The sequence below is a fragment of the Camelus dromedarius genome, chromosome 6, assembly GCF_036321535.1.
Source record: "Camelus dromedarius isolate mCamDro1 chromosome 6, mCamDro1.pat, whole genome shotgun sequence".
NCBI lineage: Eukaryota > Metazoa > Chordata > Mammalia > Artiodactyla > Camelidae > Camelus > Camelus dromedarius.
The window spans coordinates 48,113,848-48,134,159 of NC_087441.1; the positions used below are offsets into that span (position 1 = coordinate 48,113,848).

At 36.2% G+C, this 20,312-nt stretch overlaps 1 protein-coding gene across 2 annotated transcripts in view; it reads left to right on the forward strand.

Moving 5' to 3' along the window:
* Positions 1–757: 757 nt before the first annotated feature.
* The window catches only part of HACE1 (HECT domain and ankyrin repeat containing E3 ubiquitin protein ligase 1), an 89,967-nt gene continuing 70,412 nt past the window's right edge, over positions 758–20,312 (forward strand). For both annotated transcript variants that reach the window (XM_031456089.2, XM_031456090.2), the window contains exons 1-5: positions 758–1,081; positions 6,445–6,499; positions 7,442–7,531; positions 8,285–8,389; positions 13,942–14,017. In XM_031456089.2, coding sequence (XP_031311949.1) covers positions 1,006–1,081; positions 6,445–6,499; positions 7,442–7,531; positions 8,285–8,389; positions 13,942–14,017 — 402 coding nt within the window. In that variant the 5' untranslated portion in view covers positions 758–1,005. The remainder of the gene's footprint in view (positions 1,082–6,444; positions 6,500–7,441; positions 7,532–8,284; positions 8,390–13,941; positions 14,018–20,312) is intronic.

Sequence of the window (20,312 nt, forward strand, 5' to 3'; positions counted from 1 at the left end):
TCAGCTGCTTCAGATTTCTGTTTTTATTCTGATTTGTGCTCAACTTTTGTGTCTGATTTTCCCCCCACTAATTTCCCTGTAATTCATTTCTTCCACACTTTGTTAGTATTATCAAGCTTTTGCAATTCACAAAATTAGTCTTTGGATTGCCCACTTGGATCTGTCATAACCTTGACACTTCAGCATTGTACCAAATAAACTAAAATTTTGTTCCAGGATGTCGTCATCGTATCTTCCCCTAAGTACGGGAATACAAGGCACAAGATGGAGTGGCGTCTTTACCCTCACGAATCGCTCAGTAGGGGAGGCAAATAATTAAGCTATGGTTAAGTTACTTGCAATGAAGGAAAAAGTGTATTCTACGTTTGCATTTGTTTGACTTTATCATTCTTTAAATTTAACATATGAAAAGATAATATTTTAGCAGTTTATGTGTTTGGAAAACAAATGTACCAAAAGTGGATGGTTGATGATGACCGATTTAAGAACAATTGTGCAAATCCCCAATTGGCTATATAGGGGAGTGACAGAATTGAAGGGAGCTGCTTTTGTACAGCTCTGCGGGGCGGGAGGAGGGGGCGTGGGGACACCCGGGAGGTCGCTCCAAAAACTTGCCGGTACGCCCAGTCTGGGCACGGCTTCCCGCCGTGGAGGCGCGGAGCCACGGGCGCACCCAGCGTGGCTCCGCCCCGGGCGCGCGGCTCGGCCGGCTCGGAACTACCATTCCCAGAAGGCTGTGCGAGTCCGGGAGGGAAGCGGAGGCGGGGGCGGCGGCAGGAAGGGCGCGAGCGACTGCTTTGGTGGAGGGTTCTTCCTTCGTGTTTGTTGGGTCCGACAGCCCCGGGGCCCCAGACGGAGAACGCGTTCCCGAGCGGCCCCCGCAGCCCCGGGCTTGGCCGGGGAGAGCCGGCGCCTCCACCCGCGGGACGGGCCCGGGGCGGGATGTAGGGCGCTGGGCGCGGAGGCCGCGGGCGCGGCAGGGGGATCGCGGAGGGTGCGCCGAGGATGGAGAGAGCGATGGAGCAGCTCAACCGCCTGACGCGCTCGCTGCGCCGCGCGCGCACCGTGGAGCTGCCGGACGGTGAGCGGGGCCGCGGGGCTGGGGGCGCGGGGGCCCCGGGGAGGGGCGGAGCTCGGGGCGCGGCGAGGTCCGGTGGGAAAACTAACAGAAAGCTGAGCTAACGCCCACATTTACTTTCCTTGGCTGGGAGGGACCGGGCTGGGACCCCCGGCTACCCCTCGCCCGCTGTTCCGGATGCGGCAGGTGGGAGTTTGGGAGCGGCCCGGGCCGGGCGGATTCTGCTGCTGGAAGAAGCCGGACAGACCGAAGTCTGTCCTGACTATCGATTAGAGGTCTTGACGAAGGGACAGAAATATCATCTGGATGGCGGAGACCCGGATTCACAAAACATTACAGTTGTGGGCCTTTTTATATGGTCGCTGCTTGTGGGGATGGAGCGATACCCCCAGATAGTATTGTTTAATTTAGGCTGCTGAGGGGAATTAAGCAGTCTTTTCTTTTTTCAAAATGTAGAGCAGTGTTGTATTTTGACAATAAACAAAAAGGTGTCAAATGTCAAACGTGCACTTAAATTACTATGTTTACATCTGTAACACTTTTCTTTAATAATGCATGTCCGCCTTCTTCAGTTATTCATCAGACGGGTGGGGCCTGGGGCGCTTCTACAAAGAGGAGGAAGGCATGATGCCTGTAGTTTAGGAATTTTAGTTCAGTGTGCCAGGATTCCTTAAGGACAGGTAAAACACTAGAAATAAAAGAGGTGAGAAAGAAAGCCGTTTTGTTCGCAGCCTCATGAATTCGGATGGTTTAGTGGCCCGGGGAGATGGCAGTGCTGCCTCTAAGAGGCTTTTGGTTCTGTGTGCCCAAGTGAGAGAAGTGGTAGTGGTATGGCTGCTGGTGACTTCTTCTTCTTTTTTTTTTTTTTTTTTTTTTTTTTTTAATGCATTCTATTAATTCATTTCAGTTTTTTCAAAACTTTCTTTGAATTGCTGCTAGAGGTGATTTGTAGGTTAAGGGAGACCTTGGGAGGGAATCATCAAAGAAATGTGGGGTTGGGGACTTTGGAGATAATTTTCTTGAAAAATTTCCCCAGTCTCTACTTATGATTCAGAATAGGATGATTTGTGGTGACTTGCTCCAAAATAATATTTGTACTTGGTACTTTGCTAATATAAAGTCGTAGACTGAAAATAATCCTGATTTTAGTAACTAGACTTTCAGCTTCAACTTTTTGTTTTCTTTCCACCTTGCACTTTTGAGTTCATTTCCTTTTTTTTTTTCTTTTTTCTTTTAGTGGAGGAAGTAATCAGGTTTGTTTATTTCTTAATGGCAGTACTGGGGATTGAACCCAGGACCTTGTGCATGCTAGGCATGCACTCTACCACTGAGCTATACCCTACCTCCTGAGTCTGTTTCTTAAGTGCTGGTCTCTCTCGTTTTCCACAGTCAAATTACTGGTTTGGGGAAGAAGAATGCATGTGTAGTTTCATTGACATGGCAATTTGTATTGCTTATTTTAAATCCAAATATTTTTACATAAATATGGTTTAGAAGACTTTGATAATGTTTCCTGGTTTTAAAAGTAATATTTTCATTGTAGGAGATTTTGAAAAGAAAGAAAAATAAAATAATCTATTATTTAATGCCCAGTAGTAAACAATGTTAGTATTTTATTTCCTTCCATTCTTTCTTTCTCTAGCAAATTAAGATCATGCTGTCTATAGTCTTTTATTTTGCTTTTAGAAAAGAACACATTTTAATGTCTTTAAATATGTTAAATAACTTTGTAGAATTTCATAGGATAACATGTAACAAACGAATCAAATTTTTGTTTTTATAATAGATTTTATGAGGAACAGCTTTGCACATGTTTAAGTCTTAGTCTGCTTCGGTAAATATTTCCTTAGGATTATTACATAGAAGAATATAGATCTCATTATATCGACATTCTTAAGGCTCTCAGTATCAGCCTCTCAGCTTACTCTTTGGAAAGTTCACCGACAGTCTGAGAGTCCCTGGAAACTAGAAACTTTTCCCCATGTTGCTGATACTTGGTTTTCTTTGATTGTAATGACTTTATTCATCTTACTCTTTTAATTTATCTTTGTTTCTACGTTCTGATGAATCTTTTGAATTCTCAGAGATTGACTCGAGTGTGTGTGTGTGTGTGTGTGTGTGTGCGCGCGCGCGTGCACGTTATATTCTATTTGTAAAAATCCAGATTGCTTACTTGCATTTTAAGGGCTGAGCAGTTCTGAGATCTCTGTAAATTTAGGAAATGGTCAGATATTTATCTTGCCCTATTAGAACTCAGTGATTAATAAGCATTTGGAACAAATTATTAAGGTTGGAAAGGTTTTAGTCAGCTTTCACTCGAAAATTAACTTTGTTTCATAGGATTAAACTGAAGGTATTTGATTTACTGAATTGGACACTAGGAGGACACAGTTATGTTTCCCTGGATGGTGAAAACCTGAGTATTCCCACAAAGTAGTGGCATACAGGTTGTTCAGTCATCCTAGGCGGGGCTGACATAGGAATATTCTTGTGGGAGGGGAATTGAAGGGAAAACAATTACTTTAAGGATATAAATTCTCAGTGGACTTAAAAAGTTGGTTTATATTGTCCACTTATGTGGAAAAATAATCTTAAACTACAGCATTTACAGTGAATGTAGTTTGTTTAATAAAATAATAAAGCTTGAGCCATTTGAATATGTATTTGAGTGATGATTAGGATAATTTTTTTTAATTGCTCCCATTTTATGACTTGAGGAGAAATTGTATATGGTATAATGAATCTATGCTTCCTATTCTTTAAGGTTTTCCTTTTAGTTGTTGAGTTCTGGAACTTTATTAATAAAAATGACCAACATATCTGATAAAGTGAGAGATTAAACTTTTCTTATCACTCTCAAAACTTTTATTATATACTTAGTCCTCATGGTTTCTTCATGAGTGTGGAGAAGGCAGCACCCAACAACTAATTTTATTCAGTTCTTAGTATAGTATTTCCTGGATAGTCTCCTTCTAGCACCATACTTGTGGTTATAGTTATGTCTTCATACCTTTTAGTGTATGTGAGCTGTATTTTTCATAAGGTTAGATGTGACTTAAAAAATAAGATTGACATCTAAATTTTATCTAAATATCCTGTAAGTAAAAACCATGTGAATGAACCTCATGATGCTCACTTAAAATTATGTGCTGTCTTGATTTATAAGTTTAAATTCACAAGTAAGGGTATTTCCTGTTGATGACTTTATTATGGAGTGGCCTGATTGAAACTCATTGTTTAGAAGTTCAGATTTTTATTGGGGCGCGTATTACATGAGAGATAAAGAATGTTGCCATGCTGAGGAAGGCTTAGTGCGGTGTTTTTCACCTACTGGTGGTGACTCGCTGGTAGTTAATGAGAATAATTTAGTAGTTGCAATCAGCATTTTGAAAAGATGAAATAGGAGAGAATAAGACAAATTAGACTGTATTGTATATATTAAGAATAAATATAGTAGACCTTCTGGCTACTAGATACAATGCAAACTGGGTGCACTGTAAGATTGTTTCCTCTGGGGCCTCTGGAATCGGCTAGCTTTGAATTCCAGTTTAGCCACTTCACCATCACACAGCTTGTTACTTTGTGCTTCACCTTTCTCATTTGTAAAGTGAGAATAATAACAGTACCTGCTTTATAAGGTGGTTGTGAGGATAAACGAGGTGATGCATGTGCTTGTAAAGGATTTAGAAAAGTGCCGGTAATGGTTTAAAACATGCTGCCTGTTGTTAATAGGGTTCTTTGGTTATTTATTTTTTATAGTGAAAAGAGTTATTGCATCTGCATACTGAACTTGTGAATGTTGACTAGGACTAAGTTATTCTTCATGCATTTACTCAAAAATAGTAAAACAATGAACAAAATTGTGAAGAAAGGGTAATAACTTTTCTCTCTTCTAAATACAGTAGTATGTATTTTTAAATGTATAATTTTTTTTAACATAATCACAATACTGTCATTAGAACCAACGTGATTAACAGTAATTTTTTATTCTTATCAAATACCTGGTCCATATTCAGTTTTCTCCTCTCACAAATTCCGTCTTACAGTTTTAAACTCACAGAGGAGTTGTATAAATAGTAGCGTTCCCTTCACCAAGCTTCCCCTGACGTTCACATCTTATGCAACGGAAGTACAGTTATCAAAACTAAGAAATTAATATTGGTGTAATAATATTGATTACATTACAGACTTCTATTAGAATTTCATGGGTTTTCCCACTAATGTCTTTTTTCTATTTTAGGATCCAATCCAGATTATCATGTTGCATTAGTTTTCATATTTCGTTAGCCTCCCCTGAACTGTGATAACTCTTCAGCTTTTCATTGTCTTTAATGATCTTGAGACTTTTTATGAGGACTAATGACGTATTTTGTGGAATTCCCCTTAATTTGGGTTTGATGTTTTCTCATGACTAGATTAAAGTTACAGGTTTTTGGCAAGATACTACAGAAGTGATCTCAGTGGATCGTCTCATGGCCTACATGGTATCATTATGTACTACTTCTGGTGATGTTACCCTTTATCAGTTGATTTGAGGTGATATCTGCTGGTTCTCTACTGTAAATTCACTTTTTCCTTTGTAACTAATATTTGGGGGAGATACTTTGATACTATGCAAATATCCTTTGTCTCAAACTTTTCTTATTAATTTTAGCGTTGCTGTTAACTTCTTAAGGGCTAAGGCTTACTACTCTGTAAATAACTTATTAAAAAATATAAACCTCTGAAATGCATTGAATTGAGAAATGACCATTACTAATGTATAAAAGTAAATTCATACACTAGCTGAAATTTGCATAGGTGTAACATGAGACCATAGATGTTGACTTTCTTTGGATTTATTCCATAGAAGAAAATAAATGGAAATGTGAATTAACTAATCAGTAAAAGTATGCCATAAAAGCTTCTGAAATAATTTCTTTTGTTATATTGATGAGAAGCAAGTACTATGTATATTTAGTGGTTTAAAATTATTTTAACATACGTATCTTTGATATTCATATATACTTAAAATTCCTGCAAAGTGCACGTAAGTACGATGAAACATAAAGTCGATAAACACTCTTTTGGAAAGAAAATTTCAATTGTTAAAGCTACAGAAAATAACAGGTCTCTAATTTTCCCCTCAAATCAAAGCACTTTTGCGATGATGTAGCGGGAACGAGCATTAGAGAGGATAAGAAATTCTGCATTATTGCAAATTTTGCAATGCCTCTTGTGTTTTACACTATCCTTAACCTTCTCCTACCTCTTCTCCTAGCTTTTTATTTTGAGTTAAGAAAACTAAAGTGGCCTTAAGTATAGTATACCTTTTGGGAAAAGGGGGAGATTAATTCTTTTTCTGTTTGTTTTTTTTTAATATTTAGATAATGAAACTGCTGTTTATACATTAATGCCAATGGTTATGGCGGATCAACACAGGTGAGTACCTGTTCCACAAATTTATACTTTTTGAGAATATCAGTTTACCTAAATGTTGTGTACAAACACACACACAAATATGCCCTGGAGCAAGTTATTTTACCTCTGCTACCATTTTCTGTCTGTGAAATAATGAAAAGATTTTCTAAGTTCATGTCAACTGTAAAATTCTATGGTAAGAGATTTTCTAAATGAATAGTCAGATACTAAGACAAGTGTTTGCTTGGTCACTGACAGTGAAAAAAAGCACTGATGGTTTCTGTTAGAGGTCACTACTGGTCTTTATAGCAAAAGACTAAGGCTTATAGACAACTTATTCTACTACTTCGGTGTTCTTTTTATTGATGTAGTGTTGACAATTTTTTTTTACAGGGCACGAATGAGGTACGGTTATCTGGCAGGGTGATGAGGTGTTTACACTTGTAATAGACAGCTGTACTGTGGTTAGCCATTGGGTAGTTTGGTATTATGGGGAGAAAGTAGAGAGACTGTATTTTGAAACAGCTTTAAAATATTAATGTTTTTTTTGCTTTGAACTTCCTGTTTGATATAATTAAAACGTGTTTGTCTGATTTTTCTTATTTGGCCAAAATTAATATAGATAGGCTCAACTTTCTGCAAGGGGAGCAGCCAGCCCTACTTTCTTTGTTTCTCAAGAATCTAGAGTGAGCTGAAGCCAACTTAGGTGTCCTCAGGGCAGGGGACATAGTCAGAGCGGCAGACAAGGAGCCCTTCAGCACCAGTTTATAGGTGAGGGCAGTGGGTTTTGGATGATGCTGCACTGGCTGCCGTGCTCTGCTTAGAGTAGTGCCTTGTTTTTTGGCTGATGTGGGACAGAACCTTTTGAATAATTGGTAAGAATAACTAAAGAGCTGTTAACTTAAGTTTATTATGTTTTTAAAAACTTTTTTTTTGACATTGTTAAATTTTCTTTTGGCATAGGTCTGTTTCTGAACTACTATCAAATTCAAAGTTTGATGTCAATTACGCATTTGGACGTGTGAAAAGAAGCTTGCTTCACATTGCAGCAAAGTAAGACTACAGATATTTTGGATTGAACTCTGGTCTAGAGTAATAATCAGTAAGCTTTGAATAGTGTGTTCCACAGTAGCTATGGAGAGAGATGAGAAGACAGCTGAGTGGTTCTTTGTTTTGCTGAGGGCGTGGTATACTGTGCTTGCATTCTTTCTCTAGATAAATTGTTAATCTTGGGACTGGACTCAGTTTTGTATCTGCTGTTTTAGCTTATTTTAGATCAGATTAGAGGGGGTTAGGCACAGGAATTCTCTTTCTTGGACCTACTTAAGAGGACACATATACCAGAATTTTACTTTGAGGTTTTTATATGCTAACTACATGTGAAGTTGTTGGCTTTATGTTTTTTACTTAGGTGTGAGAATTTTTATTTTTATTCATAATCTTACAGTTTGTAACCAATTCATTTATATCTGGCCATCTTTCAGGTAACTCTATCTAAATAAAGTTGATTTTTCAATATAAATTTGGCTTCTGGAAGGCCAGAAGTTGAGAGTACTATATGGTTTCTTTTATGTGCTAATACTTTATTTTGCTTAATGTGAACTTCTCAAATACTTCATAGCTTTTGGTGTAGAACGTACCATCTTTAAAGTAGAAGGTATTTACTGTTTGTGACAGGAATTAAATTGTAGGTTAATATGGATCCCCAAAATAATGTGTTTAACATAACTTTCTGTTTTTCAATTAAGCTAGGTCAACTATGGCTCACTGTTGAATGTCTCTGAAGTGTTTTTAATATTGTTTTAGTTGTGGATCGGTGGAATGCTTGGTTCTGCTGTTAAAGAAAGGAGCAAATCCTAACTATCAAGATATTTCAGGCTGTACACCCCTTCATTTGGCGGCTAGAAATGGGTAAATATTTTTTCTTAAGTAGCTTAAATTGTATTACTCAGTTACGACTAAGACTATTCAAGGCACTCTGTCTTTATTTAGGGATCCCCCCCCCCAATATTTGCCTTGGGAAAAAGATCTTGGATTATTATGTTCAACTTTTAAATAATTGTAATATTTAGTAACTTACTAAGATGTTTACTAATATTGTTCTTGAAAATATGTTTGTCAGTTCATTTTTACTTGTATTAGAATGACATTTTATTTTCTGAAAAGCATAATTTCACCTCTTCGTTTTAGTTTCCTTTTTCTTGCTAGTCTTTTGCCACATCTGACTCCAGGGCTTATTTTCCAAATTGCTTGTTAATTAAATAAACAATTTGGAAAATATTATTAATACAATTAAAGACAGAATAGATACACCCAGTTTATGTATAATTATTTGTGAAATAGCTGTACTAACTCATTGTGTGCTATTTTAAACCTACTATACTGTTTTTAAATGGGTTTCTTTCTCCTTTTTTGTCAAGATTTTCAGAGGTCACATCTCTGTGTCTGCCTCTACACTATCTTTCACTTCTTAAAATTCTGTTGGACTGAGAAAACAACCAAAATGGTTAGAATTATGTTTAAAATGAAAATGAATAGCTTTTGATTCAAGACCTGAAGAACTTATCAACATTTTTTGAATGCTAGAAAACTTTTCTGTGAAAGTATATTCCTATATGTCTCTTCTTTTGATTACTCTTGAAAGTATTTTTGTTGCTTGTTTAGAACAGGAAATCTAGGTAGTTGAGGTGGCTGCCTAAGTGAGATCGATATGGGGCTAAAATTGTCCACTATGTCAGTCTGAGGCCAAATTTTTGCATACCAGGATTAAAGAGGAACCGGAAAGACAAGAACCATAGTGATGTCTGGGTTGGAAAGGGGAGAGGCATAGTCCTTTCATCCTTCTGGTTTGTCCCATTTCCTGATTTAGCATGTGAACCAGTTTAGTTGCCCACTGTTGTAAGAAGTAACATGCTGATTCAACAATTGTTTTATAATAATTGACCACATTAGGTATGTGGTAGGGTGTCACACCCAAGGTCAAAGAGTAGATCATTCATTTCCTTACTGAACTGATCTCAGGTCTAGATACATTGTTCTAGGTGTTGGTAGGATAGTGATAGAGCTCTTTGAAAGTTACATAGAGAAAAATACCTCAGTACACTGTCTCCACAACTGTAAATGAAAGGGCAGATTGGTGCACAGTGGGTATAAAATGCTGTCATTGTAGTAGGAGACTGAGTCATTTAGGAGACCATTGCTTTTTTCCTCCCAGCTTCTTTGAGGTATAATTGACAAATAAGATTGTAAGATATTTAAAGTGTACATCATGATGATTGATCTACATGTTATGAAAGGACTTCTCTCGTCTAGTTAATTAACACACCCATCACCGTACATATTTATCTTTTTTTTGGTTAGACATTCAAGTTGGAGACAATGACATTAAAGATGAAGAAATATGACAGTTGTTATTACATAATTCGCATGGCAAGCCAGTGAAGAGAAAAGGAATAAGAAGAGTCCACAACCCTAACATAACATATAACAGATGCCTTTCTATTTTTGTAAAGATTACTTTGGGCTTTTGATATTCAGTACTTAACTACTTTGGTTTTTGTTTACTGAATGGATACCTTGTACAACTTAGAGGTGCTCAGTAAATGTTTGCTAAGTTACTTCATCACTTATTGCTTCCTGTAGCTTTTGATGTTTTCAGAAATAGCTTTTTTTCTGTAATTTCTTTATGAATTTGGATTTGTCTACACTGAAATAGAAGTCATAGGTGAATTCTGCCCTTTTTGCTGGCTCATCTGATTTCTGGGTTTTTTTGTTTTGTTCCCTTATCGGTCATCTTGAGATGGGTAGACTATTTCTCTTGGCCTGCTTTAGTAGTTCTCTCTTCACCCATCAGTGCTGGGTGCATTAATACCAAGTTGCCCTCCTTTCCAATAGAAGACCCATTAAGCTGCCTCAGAGCACTTGGATGACTGGTCGCTGTGTCATTTGGGTTACCATAAGCTTCCTATAATTGTTGCAGTATCTGGGCAGGAAAATAATTGGCTTCCCATACAGTAGGATCCAGTGCTGCTCACTGCTGCTCAGGATTGTATGAGAACGTTAAAAGGGAAGACGTAAAAATTATTGTGTATCCTTAAGTTGTATATTGGTTAGATTTGAAACATTTTTTTCTTAATTTTTTGGGCTAGCATGTGAGCTCATAAAAGGCAGAGCTCATGTGTTAGTTAATATGTTGGCTCCAATTCTAAGCAAAATAGGTGCTCATTTAGTGGGTTGTTTTGATTTACTCAGGTTCTGGAAAATAGCAATAATGATTGTTAAGTAAGAAAAAGAGGATATATTTTTCATATTGTCTTGCACTTTCTGCAGTTTATTTTTAAGTGTTTATTTTGACAGTAGTCTAGTGGTCCACAACAGGCTTCTGAGTAGGTTTTAGAAATCCAGCAATATGGGTACAGACACACACACAAATATAATTAATTTTAATAGGATTTTCTGATCTGTTGTCTCACAGTTATTGAAGATTTATTTCCTAAGGTTTTCGTAACAGTGTGTTCAATGAAAGAACTTTGTAAATGTTTGAACTTAGAAGTTTACTCAGAGCTTTATTTTCTTCCACTTTGATTATAATGCTGATTTTAAATGATATTGAACGTCGTTTTGGATATAAAAATTAAATCAAGAAAAGTAATTTGTTCTCTTTTACAAGGTTTATTCAGTCAATAAAAATGTTAGTTATTGATTATAAGCTTGAATAATAATTAGTAAAGTTTCATTACATTTTACTGAGAGTGCCTAGCTATGCTTAGTACTGAATTGATGAAAGAAATAAGATATAATCCATAGCATGAAGAAATTTATGATCTGAGTAAAAAAGTATATATACATATATGCTATGTGATTATGTATACTTTATATATGCCATGTATTGTCGCATACTTGCAAAGGGTTCCTGGCCCCAGTTCCAGTGTGTGTTTATATGTGTGTGTAGGCTTCCCCACCCCAGCAAGCAATTCTCGCATGCCAGCAGAGTATCCAAGAGTTCAACTCAATTCTGGCACTGTGCACACTATCAGATAGAAGCAGATTCCATTGGGAAAGGGCTCAGTCCTGTAAGACTGCCCTGCACTTCAGATGCCCGTTGCAAGCTCAGTCACAGTTGGTGCTTCTGACTGACCAGCTTTAAATCGGAGGTTCTGACCACCCCCTCCAACTCAAGATCCAATCACGAGTCCAGGCTCTTACCAATACTTGACCTCCTGGCTGTAAATCAGAGATTCCCATGATCCCTTTTTTTGAGTTTAATTAATTTGGTAGAACAGCACACAGAACTTGGGAAAATCCATTTGTTTACTCATTAGATTACTGATTTATTGTAAAAGGGTATAAAGTATATGAATCACTAGCCAAATGAAGAGATACATAGGGTGATGTTCTGAGCAAAGGAGCTTCTGTCCTCAATGTGTGGCAAGGAGAAGTATTTTGGTTCCCCTACGTGGAAGCTCTCCCTGAAAGGAACAAAAAGCTATCCTTTTGCATCTTTATGAAGGTTTCATTACATAGTCATGATTGACGCAAATTACTGGCCAATAGGGATTGATTCAACCTCCAGCCCCTCTCACCTCCCTGGAAATGGGGATTGAAAGTACCCTCTAATCACAGGGTTGGTTCTCCTGGCAGCCAGCCCCTACCCTTGAGTGGGATCCAAAGGCACCTTCCCTGAAACGGTTTCAGGAAAGGAGGCCCAATGGTCTTAATCACTTTAGGAAATTCCAAGGGTTTGGGAGCTGTGAGCCAGTAAGTCTGGATTAAGACCAAATGTATATTTTTCCTATAAATCACAGTATCTCAGTACTCATATTAATACTATATATACACATTATATATACTACGTTGTATAACATTATATGTGATATACTATTATGTGTATCTGTTTGTTGTATTTTTTTATGTGTCTATATAGTCATTTACTCAAATAGAGCATAAACTTTTTTAAGCCATGGATTAATTCAGTACTAAGCATAGTTAAGCATATACATAAAATATATATTACATATATATAAATATATAGTGTGTATATATATCACTTTGTTTCCAAAACATGAATTTTCATTTCATTATTTAGTGAAGAGGAAATTGAGATAAATATCGAATAGTGGCTAGGAATGGATCAAGCTAGGAGATATTGTGAGCGAATTGAAATGGGTAGGCAGATCAGAAGAGGGCAGAAGACTTTTATAGACATGTCTCCAAATAAGATATACAAATGACCAATAAGAACATGAAAAGATGCTTGATATCACTAATCAGGGAAATGCAAATTGAAACTACAGTGAGATACCAACTCACACTCATTAGTATGGCTATCACAAAAACAGAAAATAAAAAGTGCTCTGTTGGTGATAAAGGAAAATGGTGCAGATGCTCTGAAAACTAGTTTGGTGATTCCTCAAAAATAAATAGAATTACCATATGATCCAACAATCCCACTTCTGGGTATGTACTCAATGAAATTTAAAGCAGGGTCTTGCAGACATATTTGTATACTCATATTCATAGCAGTATTCACAATAGCAAAAACAAAAGGAACCCAAGTTTCCATTGACAGATCAGTAAGCAAAATGTGGTATCTACATACAGCTGAATATTATTCAGCCTTAAGAAGAAAGGAAATTCTGATATGCTACAACATGGATGAGCCTTGAGGACATTATGCTAAATGAAATAAGCTAGTCACAGAAGGACAAACTGTACGAGTCCACTTTTATAAGGTACTTAGGTAAGCCCAAATCGTAGAGATAGAAAGTAGAATGGTGGTTTCCAGGGGCTGGTGGGAGACGGAATGGGGAGTTACTGTTTACTGGGTATAGAATTTCAGTTTTGCAAGATAAAAAGAGTTCTCAAGATGAATGGTGGTGATGGTTGGACAACAATATGGATATACTTATATCACTGAACTATACACTTAAAAGTGGTTAAGATGGTAAATGTATATTATGTGTATTTTGCCACAGTAAAAAAAAAATTGAAAAGGAAGTGAAGTGGGTAGGTGGATGCATAGATATGCGTTTTATTAATTTTGTGGTTGTTTTTATAACTCATCTTGGTATTTTAAATATTTTACAATTAAGAATGTAGCATAGAACATTGAGACATCATTTTCCTCTATCCATTCCCCTTCCATTAGACTTATATTGTCTTAAAGTTCTAATGAAGGTTACCATTCCAAATATTCTGTCGACACTAGAAATTTCTCAGCCTTTTAAATGATGAATTTATCCTAATGGCATGAAAACCTCATTGTGCTTTTTCTTTATCCCATTATCTTTGAGTCATAGGAACAATTTTGTTTTGTTTCAAATGTTACAGTATTTTTAAAAATATTGCGGGTATAGATTCATACTTGCCATCAATTAATGTTGAGTTAATATTTCAGTAAAATAATTGTCATTTGTTTATTTTTCTAGTACTAATTATCTGTGACTGTCTCTTTTTCTTTTCAGGCAGAAGAAATGCATGAGTAAATTATTAGAATACAGTGCTGATGTCAACATTTGTAATAATGAAGGCCTTACAGCAGTAAGTGCTAGGAATTTTTATCTGATATTTTGAAAATACTTTTTAGAAAACAATATTGAAGGTGATAGTAATGCAACGTACAGGTATTTCTGCAAGTTACTCCTCTGTAGTGATTGAGAAGATAACAATGATTTGAGATACAGTTCTCAGCTCTAGTTATTAAGTTACAGTTCACCACGTTTCTCCTTTCTCCTTTTTAAGTTTATGACCCTTCATTTATTTTGAAGTCTTGTTCCCCTTAGCTTTTGTCACTGACTTTTAAGGAACTTCGTAGGAGCGTCTCTGCTAAGGTGTGTTCATTGTAGGAGAGCTGTTTTTCATTATGTCCTTTAAAATTTTTTAATGTGTACATTGTAGAAAAATTGGATGGCTATGTTTTTATAACTCATCTTAGTTATAAAAAGGAAGGGAGAAAAGGTTATGAAGGTAAAGATCACTCACCTCTACTCCCTGCACTCAGAGATAATCACTGTTAATATTTTGGCCTGTTTTCCTTCAGACTTGTAATATCTTACTTAAACTAGTATTTTTATCCATTTTGTCATGTTGTTTTCTTTTCAAAATAAGTTAATATATTTTTGATCCACACAGATATTATAGGGAGGTGGTGTGGGATATTTCTGAAGAGATTGCTGAAATCTGAAAAATTTAATCATATTGTCATTTAATGGAGTGTTATTTGATTTAGAAGTAGAGATGAAATAGAATTATGTGATTATGAAGAAATTGTTTTGAAGTTGTGACAAAAAATAAATTTTATTTATTAAATTTTACCTTCCTGTATGTGAGGTGATGGGTGTTTTGATTAACCGGATGATGGGAATCCTTTCACAATATATATCAAACCATCACAGTGCACACTTTAATGTTGTACAGTTTTGTTAGTTATATCTCAATAAAGCTGAAGAAAAATTATTTTTACCCTTTGGTAGTATTTGTAGATTTTGAATCTTTTAATTTGTGAATTAAGAAGAATATTGAGTATTTAAATACCATGCTAGTTTTCAAGGCCTTTCTGATTAAAAATTTTTTTGGTGGACGTGGAGGGAGCTGGGGCATAGAAAAACTAGCTTTCCTAAGATTTAGATTATTCTATAAATGACTTCTTAAAGAACAAACTCAGTCATCATTATTATATGGAATCACCATTCCTGTGATAATCCAGATTTTGTTATATATTAACAATATAGTGCCATCTAGTCTGTGAAGGAAAACTATTCCAAATATCTACAGGATTCTATGGTGATATGGTAGTTACCACAGAGGGTTACAAAACTATGGAATTGATATAGCTCTATCCTTAGCACACTAGTATAGGCAAGATAAGCTGTTCAGTATTGACATAGTCTGTTTAACTGCAAAAGTTTTTATCTGCTAATTTTTCCCCTTCATTGCTGAACTTTGAGGGAAGTGAAGTATAAAATTTTTAAAACTAAAATTTTTATTAAAAAGTTATTCATGCATATATTTAAAGAGTCAAATAATTCTGAAGGCATATTGTGTAAAAATAGTCTCTGCTTTCTTTCTGCCTTTTACCTGTGGGGGATGTATATTGAGTTCTAGACAGTTTTACTACCTGCATAGGTCCATGTGTCCACTACCACAGTCAATATTCTAGACATTTCCAACTCCACAAAGATGTTTTGTATTGCTCTTTTATAACCACACCTTTTCTTTCCTTCACTCCTGTGCCTAACCCCTGGCAACCACTAGTATGTTCTCCATTTCTAAAATTTTGTCATTGCAAAAATGTAATATAAATGGAATCATACTATATGGATTCTCTGCAGTGGGCTTTTGTGTGCTCATCATATTCCCTGGAGATGGATCTAGGTTGTGTTTATCAATTGTTCTTTCCTGTACATTGCTAACTAGTATTCCTGGGTGTAGATGTGCCACTGTTTGTTTAAACTATACACCTGTTGAAGAACATCCAGGTCATTTCCTGTTTGTGAATAAAGCTGCTGTGAATATAAACAGTGTACAATTTTTTGTGTGAACATACAAATTTTCATTTCTTTGGAGTCAATGCCCAGGAACACAGTTGCTAGGTTGTGTGGTGCTTTCGTGTTTAGTTTTAAAATGCATTGCCTAACTTTTCCAGAGTGACTGTATCATTTTATACCCCTGCCAGCAACATATAAGTGATCTGGTTTTCTGGTATCCTTACCAGCATTTAGTGTTGTCGCTGTTTTTAGCCATTATGATAGGTATGTGTGTAATGTTATCTCATTGTGGTTTTAATTTGCATTTGCCTAGTTGCTAATGTTGTTGAACAGCTTTTCATGTGTTTCTTTACCATCTGTATATCCTCTTATGTGAAATGTCAGTTCGTGTCATTTGCCCATTTTCTTCTAATTGGGTTTTTTTTTTAACTGTTGAGTTGTTAGAATTCTTTATATTTGAGGATGCTAGACATTTGTGGGGTGGGTGAGTTGCAAATATTTTCTCCCAGTCTTTAGTTTGCCTTTTAAAACTCTTAACAAGGTCTTTTGTAGTATAAAAGATTTAAATTTTGATGAAGTTCAGTATATCAGGTTTTCTATTTATGGATTATGCTTTTGGTATGAAGTTTGGGAACTCTTTGCCTAGCTGTAGATCCTGAAGATTTTTCTATTTTTTTCCAAAAGTTTTATAACATTTTATGTCTAAATGTATGATCTCTTTTGAGCTAATATTTGTATGTGATACTTAAATCAAGGTTCATTTTTTTACCAAAGAAGTCCAATTACTCTAGCACTGTTTGTTGAAAAGGTTATCCTTCTTGCATGAAATTGGTTTTGCATCTTCCTCAGAAATCTTGTGGGCATATTTGTACGTGGTTATTTCTGGGTCCTCAATTCCATTCCACTGATCTCCGTCCTTTTGCCAGTAACACACTGTCTTGATTATTGCAGCTATCTAGTAAGTCTTACTATCAGGTAGAGTAATTCCTCCCACTTTATTTTTCTCTGTCAAGATTGTGTTAACTACTCTGATTCTTTTGCCTTTCCATATAAATTTTAGAATAAACTTGTCTATGACAAAAAATCTTTCTGAGATTTTTATTGGAATTGCATTAAGCCCATAGATCAATTTGGGGAGAATTTGACATCTTTACTGTGTTGAGTCTTCCAATCTATAAAGACAGTATGTCTCTCCATTTATTTAGGTCTTTGGTTACTTTGATCAGAATTTTGTATTATTCAGCATACAGATCTTATGCATGTTTTAAGTGTACAGCTAAGTATTTTATTTCCTTTGGAGTGATTGTAAATGGCATTAGGTTTTTAATTTTAATTTGTGCTTGTTCACTGATAGTATATAGAAATGCAATTGCTTTTTGTATGTTGGTCATGTATCCTGTGACCTTGGTCAAGTCACTTATTCTAGGAGTTTTTTGTAGATTCTTTGGGATTTTCTATTTAGACGGTCATGTCATCTGCAAATGGAGATAGTTTTACTTTTTCCTTTCTAGTTTTACTTTTTCCTTTCCAACTGTATGTCTATTTCTGTTTCTTCTTTTATTGCACCCTAATTTTTTTTAAAGTTTTCTAAGTACTTATCATTAATTTATTATCAAACTTTACCTAGCTTTGTAAGTATCCTCATAACATTTATTCAATACCTTTCATCTTCTTGATAAATTTTGAAGGAGTCTTTTATGGAGACTAAGCTGGATTGATTGATTTCTAGGCCTGCTTTATAGAGTTGTTTGAAATGTCTCTTCACCATCATCCTGGAGATTCCTTTGCCTTTCTCTGGTTTTGGGTTTTTACTTACAGGCATGCCTGGGAGATATCACGGGTTCTGTTCCTAACCACTCCAATAAAGTGAATATTGCAGCAAAACAGGTCACACAATTTTTTTGTTGTTTCCCAGTGCATATAAAAGTTATGTTTACACTATACTGTAGTCTGTTCAATGTGCAATAAAAATAGCATTGTGTCTAACAATGTACAGACCTTAATTTAAAAACTTTAATGTTAAAAAAGTACTAACCTTCCTCTGAGCCTTCAGTGAGTCTTTTAATCTTTTTGCTGGGGGAGGGGGAGGGTCTTGCCTTGATGTTAATGGCTGTTGACAGATCAGGGCAGTGGTTGTTGAAGATTGGGGGCGGTCTGTGGCAATTTCTTAAAATAAGACAACAGTGAAGTTTGCTGTATTGATTGGCTCTTCCTTTTATGAACAAAGTCTCTATTGCGTGCAGAGCTGTTTGATAGCATTTTACCCACAGTAGAACTTCTTTCACAATTGGAGTCAGCCCTCTCAAGCCCTGGTACTGCTTTATTGACTAAGTTTATGTTGTCTTCTGAATCCTTTGTTGCCATTTCAACAATCGATTAACTTCACTGTCTTATATGAGCTTGGTTTGTGGTGCTCCAAAACACTTAGAAGTAACACCAAAGATCACAGGTCACCATAGCAAATAACAATAATAATGATAAAGTTTGAAATATTGTGAGAATGACCAACATGTGACACACAGACATGAAGTGAGCAAATGCTGTTGGAAAAATGGTGGCGATACAACTGCCTGATGTAGTAGAGCTGCCACAAACCTTCAACTGCGAAAACAAACAAGCAAAAAAAACCAACACAGTATCTGAGATGCTCAGTAAAGCAAAGTGCAATAAACACAAAGGTATGCCTGTCTATAGGTTCTTCTGTGCCTGTCTTTCCTGATAACTATTCTGTCACTTTGCTGGAGCACATTTTCGAATAGTTAACTGAAAAAGGGTACATAGGAGGTAAATTTGTTGATTCTTTGCATGACTGAATAATACTTGAGTCTTTGAGTCTGTCTGATTATGTAATTGATAATTTAGTTAGTAGTAAATCCTAGACTGGACCTCTTTCCTTAGAATTTTTAAAGCATTGCTTTGTCATGTTCTAGCTTTCAGTTTTGAAGTTTGGTGCTGTTTTGATTCTTGAATCTTTTTATGAAACCTGTTTTGTTCTTTTCTCTCTAGAAACTTATAGAATCTGTTATGTCCTTAGTATTCTAAAATTTCATGATTATGTGTCTTGGTTTGGATGAATTTTATCCATTTGGCTGAATAATACTGAGGCTCTGTCAACCTAGAAACACGTAATGGAAACTCATGAGAAATGTTCATGAATTATTTCTTTGATGATTTCTACTCCACTGTTTTCCCTGTTCTCTCCTTTCTGAATTCCTGTTATTTGAGTATTAGGCCTCATGTGCTAGCCTTTTAATTTTCTTTTGTTTGTAATTTACCTTTTCTCTTATTTCTCCATTTCTTTGTCTTCTTGTGCTTTCTGGGAGACTTCCTCAATATTATCTTCTGACTCTTTTGAGTATGTATGTTTTAATCACAGTATTAATTTCCAAGAATTTTTCCCCCCACTGCTTCTTTAAAAAAAATATTATTCTGTTCTCATTTCAAGGACGCAGTCGTTATGTTCTGTCTCTGAGAGTGTTAAATGTACTTTTTTCTTTTGAAGTTTTTTTCTATATTTTTTTCTTCTTTACTTTTTGTTTTGTATTTTGTCTTTCAAATAAGATGCATTCGTCAAATGCTTGGTGGAACAGGAAAAGGCTATTTGAAAGCTGTCTGAATATGTGCGGTTGCTCACTGTGGGCTTCAGTGTATGGTGATCTGCTTGGGCAACTGTCTTTAGAATCCTTCCTAATATCAGTTTCTCTAGGCATTTACTGTTGAGCTGATCAAGATTCCTCAGAAAATCCTTCCACCTGCCAGGAGGATGTTAGCATTCTCCTCTGCTCAGCATCCAGAATGCTTTAGGATTTCCGTATTCAGTATGTAAATTTGCACATCATCTCCCCTTTTCAGTGTGATATTCTTGCTTTGGTGGGCCTGGTGTCTTATGTAGCGACTCTGTTTTCAAGCTTCTTGTGTTCCGTCAGATTGCAGAGGGGCAGTTACTAGCCTTGCAGAGTTGGGAACAGATGGGGATCTGAGGGTCTAAATCTTATTCAATAAACTTTGAATGATCTGTTTTTAGTCCCACATTCACCCTACTGCAGAGGTGCAGCAGGGTGCTTACTACCTGTTCTTGAGCCTTTTGGGAATTCTGTGATCTGAGTCTTCTTCCTTGGCTCTCTATTACTGGTTTAGGATTCAGGTTTTTGTTCTGACAAGTCATACAAAAGCTTCCATCTCCCAAAATGTGTTGCTATTGTATTCTTTCCTTTTCTTTATCTTAATAGGTCTGTCCTTAAAGAAAAAGTACTCTTTACTGTCACTTCAACGGTGTTTGGGGAAGAAGTAGAAGCTGATGCAAGAGTTCAGGGCTACCATTTTAAAACAAGTTTCATGATATATTTTTT